The sequence below is a fragment of the Portunus trituberculatus genome, chromosome 47, assembly GCF_017591435.1.
Source record: "Portunus trituberculatus isolate SZX2019 chromosome 47, ASM1759143v1, whole genome shotgun sequence".
NCBI lineage: Eukaryota > Metazoa > Arthropoda > Malacostraca > Decapoda > Portunidae > Portunus > Portunus trituberculatus.
The window spans coordinates 7,755,549-7,761,471 of NC_059301.1; the positions used below are offsets into that span (position 1 = coordinate 7,755,549).

The following is a 5,923-nucleotide window of genomic DNA, read 5'->3' on the forward strand; positions in this document are numbered from 1 at the left end:
TTCAGAATCTTGCATTTTGTATACACTATGGAGTCAGGAGAATATTAAATGCATTAAGTTTACTTTATCAATGTCCTTCACTGTGACTCCATAAGTAACTCAATAACTTACTCGTCCCAGGGTCGAGGTATATGGTGGGCAAGAGAGGGGTCTGTGAAGGCAGAATAGTGATACACTGTCGGTTCTTCTTTCTTTTTATTTCTTTCTCCAGGAGACACTGGTGAAGACGTGAGGAGGAACGCCGTGTGGTTCGAGGCAGGTAAGTGGCATTTTTTTCTTTTTGGATTAACTATGTTTTTTGGTTTTTTTTTTTTTTTACGTAAGACTTATGTAGTTGTGACAAGTACAATGCTATAGTTCCAGTGACGTCATGTTTTCGTTAAATGTAACGTTTGTAATAGCTTAAGTGTGTCGAATATAGCGTTAGTAATCACCTATTGCAGGCTGTTGTGTGGCTACAATATTGTAGACTTAAACATTTCATTGCCACATGAGAATCAGAGTGTGCCGCGAGCCATTGCTTGATTCTTATAATTACACATTTGGAAGATCACATGTTGTAATGTTTTCAACTTTCGAGGTGAAACTGTTGAAAGGAAAGCTGACAGGACCGCTAGTCACTTCTCCACAATCTTAATATGGAGATGTTAGTATTGGATGCATGTGACGGCAGTCTTACTAAATCACTATCTAAGAGAAAACACAATCACTCGTCAACATTTCAGTGTTTCTTATCACCGTACAGTAAATATTTGTTACTGAACTGATGTTATTTGAGGATTGCATAAGCAAGACCCGTCACTGATGTACAAGGCTACTCGTATTATTCCACATACTCTGGATAATCACTGTCATTGTCACAATCAGTAGTACTGGCGGGAAGACGGTCTGTTAACAAATCCTTCCTTCTTGGCATTACAGCTCGTATTAATAGACTCTGCCGTCTCAGTGGGAGAATTTTCAAAGCCTACAGATATGATGAATTGGATTCTCAGTATTTTTTTCCCTACTGAAGTTTCAAAATTATTGTTAAACAGTGAATAAGATCTCAAAAACCCAAAGGATTTGCCCTACCGTGTGTCTAAAGTCCCTAGTCGAGATAGGATGCAAGAACATTTGAAAATATGGGTCTAACTCTTGTTATGTTTGACTGCAGGAATACACGCACGAGAGTGGATCTCCCCTGCTACCGCGTGTCATCTCCTTGACTACTTGGTGGCTGACAAATCCCTTACAAATAATCTGGATGTGTACATGGTGCCCGTGGCCAATCCTGACGGTTATGAGTTCTCCAGGACTAACGATCGGTACTGGCGTAAGAACAGACGCACTAACACTGGCTCTTCGTGCCGTGGCGTTGATCTAAACCGAAACTGGGACGAGTCTTTCGGTGTAGGTGCCTCTTCGAATCCCTGCAGTGAGGTGTACAAGGGGACCGAGGCTTTCTCCGAGCCTGAGACAGAAGCCTTAAGTACCGAGATGCAGAGAGTTAGCTCCGTTGATGACCTGCGCCTCATGATCTCCCTACATAGCTATGGACAAGTATTGCTGTATCCATGGGGTTATACCACTGACAAAGCCCCAAAAACACGTATGATGAAAAGTGCCGGGAGGCGATTCGCAAGAGGAGCCAAGACATCTTATAACACCAAATATACTGTAGAAAACTCAGCGACAGGGATGTACTATGCCTCAGGTACCACTGATGACTGGGCCAAGGCAGCATTGGAGGTTCCCTTGTCATACACTCTGGAGCTGAGGGATAGGGGTGGAAATGGCTTCACACTGCCTGCCAATCAGATCCTGCCCACTAGTACAGAGGTGTGGAATGGCATTAAAAAGATGTTGTCTTTCGTTAACAGAAAATTTTAGTGTTTTAATACTGCACAGATGGTAGTTCATTGTTTCAACGATTTCTTTAATAAGCTGACACACTTTCATTTAATCATCCATCGTTGTCAAATGTGATTATAATTTTCATTATCAGAAATAAAACTTGATCTGATGCTTTAGAAGAGCTAACATGAATCAATGTGTTGTTTTACTACACTTGTCATCATTGAACTAGGACAGGGTTGGGCAAACTTTTCAGTGCTAGGCCACATTAAAAAAAAAGTCACTATATTATAGGACCGCATACTATATTATAGTATATAATATAGTAACCCAAAATCATTAATACTGAAATACAAAATTAAAAGTTTCTAAAGAAAAAGTCACTCCTACATGCATGTGCACATTTGCGGGAAGAAAGTGAAATGCTCACAATACTATTTGGCGTTGTTTATTAACTTTCTCTTTCAAATTTATTAACATTTGTCCGGCCGCATGAATTCCTTTGGCGGGCCGTAGTTTGCCCACACCTGAACTAGGAAGTCTTTACCTCCCATACTCTAAACAAATAGAAAAAAATTATAAAAGGAGGATGAAGATGAGGAGGAGGAGGAAATAAGAATGAAGATGATGGGATGATGATGATGATGAAAAAAAAAGAGGAAGAAGAGGAGGAGGAGGAGGGATAAGGCAGAAATCACAAAACAAACAAACAAACAAACAAATGAATGAAAAATTATAATAACTAAATCACTCGTAATTAATAGCTAAGCATAGTAGACAAAGTAAAGGCAATGGACAGTAATAATAACGGTCAAAGCGCAGACTTGGTGGTTGGGGTTGCTCGACCGACGACTGCTGCTGAAGAACCACTGTGCGTTGTCACTTTTGCGTGCAGTACGTCAGTGACGGGGGGAGGTGGTTGGTTGGTGGCGCATAGACAGCTCTTCCTATATGGCGTGGCTCCGTCTTGTGTTTAAGTGTCCGACACACTCTGGCTATGCTGAAGTGTACCTTGTGTTCTTTGTGTGTTCAAACCCGTTCTTGAGAAAATAGATACTCAGAGAACCAAGAAAACCAATCATCATTATCATTACCATCATCAGGAAGTGCCGAGGTAAAGGCAGTACGTCCGACAATCAACTCAGAGATAAGCGTGTTTATGGCACTGATATCCCAACCACAGCTAGCACGATCATCACTTGTCATGACCGCCCCATGGAGAAGTGGCTGCGTTTCTCTGTGTACGAAACTTCAACAGGTGTGTGTGTGTGTGTGTGTGTGTTTTACAGGTATTTTAAGGGCTCGCTATGTGGAAGCAGATGAAGGTGGTGGAGGTGGAGAGGGTGGGGAGGAATGTGGGAGGGAAGAAAGAGAAGATGGAGGTGGTGAGAATAAGTAAAATAAAAAAAAATAAAAAAAAAAGAAAAAACTACTTCGCCTCTACAACACGACTTTTTCTCTTTTATTACTGTAGTTCGTATTGTTTTCGTATTTCATTTATTGATAGGAATGTAAATCAAATTATAATCCATAAAAAGATTGTCTATCTGTTTTTTTGCTTCTCGGCTGGAATAACACTCTCGGTATTCTATAGTTTTCACTTTTTAATAAGCATACTTAGGATTGTTTTGGTAATTGATATACGACTTAAAAAATATGAAAAAGATGACCCAAGTAATGATATCCAATAATATTATGCCTATCTATTCGTATTTTCAAATTTTGAAAAATTTAACCATACTAAATAGAAAAATCTTTATACAACATAGAATCTGTATTTTCTTTATATGACTGGAGATTTTTTTTTTTCTTTTTTTTTTTTATTCAGAAAATGTAATGTAATGTGGTGTGACTGTGCTTTCCTTCTCGACATTATATGTTTGTGGGACAGTTATTAGTTTGAAATACAAACGGTTCATTGAACTAAGCCATGTAAACAATAGACTCGGTAACGTTATTATATTCTAGTTATTAAAGTATTTATTGCGTCTAAAAATGTTGTGCATTTCATTTTGGGAGGTTTTTTTTTTTCTCACGATTTTTTTTTTTTTTTTTTTATTATTAATTGCGTACGTAAGTATACAACCACATTGACATCTCAGCTGTGTTTTCCCTCCCAGGTAAGTCCATCAATGCTTGCCTACGCTCTCTGGTGTTTCCAGCCCAGAGAGTAAAGCAAAGCCGGAATAAACCACCAAAATAGATAAATAACCCATTACTTTGTTAAATAAGGCGATGGTTATGTATATCCTAATTTAGACCGCCCAGCGTCCACCATGACTCTGACCAAGACTCCGCCCCACTAACTCCCGCCCTTCCCCGTGTCAACTCGTGAATATTTCCTTCAATTTTTAATGGTTGCCGGGATTTCCTGCTGTTGCTCACAAGACAGGTGTGAGAAATGAGGAATGGAACTGCAATTCACCCAGCCAGTCTTCCCCATTATGGAGCGAGCTCAGAGCTCATAGACCGATCTTCGGGTAGGACTGAGACCACAACACACTCCACACACCGGGAAAGCGAGGCCACAACCCCTCGAGTTAATATCCCGTACCTATTTACTGCTAGGTGAACAGGGGCTACACATTAAGAGGCTTGCCCATTTGCCTCGCCACGCCGGGACTCGAACCCGGCCCTTCTCGATTGTGAGTCGAGCGTGCTAATCACTATAGACACTAGTGTAGTGCGTTTGAGGGTGTAGCAGCACCAGTAACAGCAGCAACAACGACAACAACAACGACAACAACAACGACAACAACAACAACGACAACAACAACAACGACAACAACAACAACAACAACAACAACAACAACAACAACAACAACAACAACTACAACTACAACAACAGCAACAGTACCATTATTATTGAGTGTGTGTGTGTGTGTGTGTGTGTGTGTGTGTGAAGGGATCGTGATTAGACGGAGGTGATAGGAAGGGGAGGAGGAGTGTAGCAACAAGGAGGGATTGGGAATTGATAGGGGATGCGGACATGAACCGGAGTTGAGAAAGAAGGCGTAGATTATTATATATATTGCAAGTTCTGGACAATAATAGGCCTATTTACCACTTAAAATCCCTTGAGTTGCCATGCTGATCTAGACAAAAGTAAGAGTAAATGGAAAACTTAAAAATGTGTAGTACATTATAGAAACATACATTGCCAGATGCAAACTGCTTATTTCACTGCAAAATATAATGATTATTGAACATGCGATCTGTACAGAGAAGGAACCACTGGTCACGACGATTCTAGCGACAACGTTTTCATGTGTTATTGTCAAACGTATGTTCAAAGACCAGTTGTAACTCAGTATTTTAACGATTTTTGACCCATTCAATGTTGAACGATGTCGTTAGCAGCACGTACGACATCGTATCTCTCTATAACGTCATCGTACGCCCGATGAAATGGCTTTGCTTGTCGTGAGTCGTGACTCTCTTCCCGACAGTCGAATGCAGCGCTCAATTGTGGTAATGCTTCTACGATGTCGTGTGACAACAAGGACATCCTACGACATCGTACGATATCGCCGCGTTAACCTACGACTTGACTCATGACGTCTTACGACAGGCCCGAAAGCTGTTAAAATGACGTCCTTCCTGTCGGCGACAGCTCTCCTACGACCATCGGGGACGTCGTAGGAAAAAAAAAAAAAAAAAAAAAAAGCTGTAGTGACCCCAGCATTAGGGAAGGCACTTTTAGGATCAAAGACGCTTTTAGAGTTTTGAGTATGCACATGCAGCCCTAGTTGGTTGTGGCAAGGTAGGTATTCAATAACAATTGCTTCATACGATATATAACAAAAAATAGACATCTTATTTTATTTTATTGTAATAGTTTATAACTTTAAAAACATCCAAGAGCTCGTAATAAAAAAGCTCATTTCAGAATTTGGTTCTTCACGTTGTATGAGAGTGACGCAACCTCTCCTATACCTACCTTGGGTTGTGGTACCTAATGGTGGTGGTGGCCGTTGTGGAGGATGGAGTGATGGGATGGGTAGGGGAGTAGGAGAGTGTAAAATAAATAAAATAGATAAATAACAATAGATTCACGCTGATTTATGATCCTGTGTCTTTTTTGAAG

The 5,923-nt window shown here is 40.4% G+C and overlaps 1 protein-coding gene across 2 annotated transcripts in view; it reads left to right on the forward strand.

Annotated features, from left to right (window-relative positions):
* LOC123498023 (zinc carboxypeptidase-like) overlaps positions 1-2,032 on the forward strand; it is a 15,909-nt gene extending 13,877 nt beyond the window's left edge. For both annotated transcript variants that reach the window (XM_045245098.1, XM_045245097.1), the window contains exons 6-7: positions 212-259; positions 1,157-2,032. In XM_045245098.1, the coding sequence (XP_045101033.1) occupies positions 212-259; positions 1,157-1,872 (764 nt within the window). In that variant the 3' untranslated portion in view covers positions 1,873-2,032. The remainder of the gene's footprint in view (positions 1-211; positions 260-1,156) is intronic.
* Positions 2,033-5,923: the final 3,891 nt, after the last annotated feature.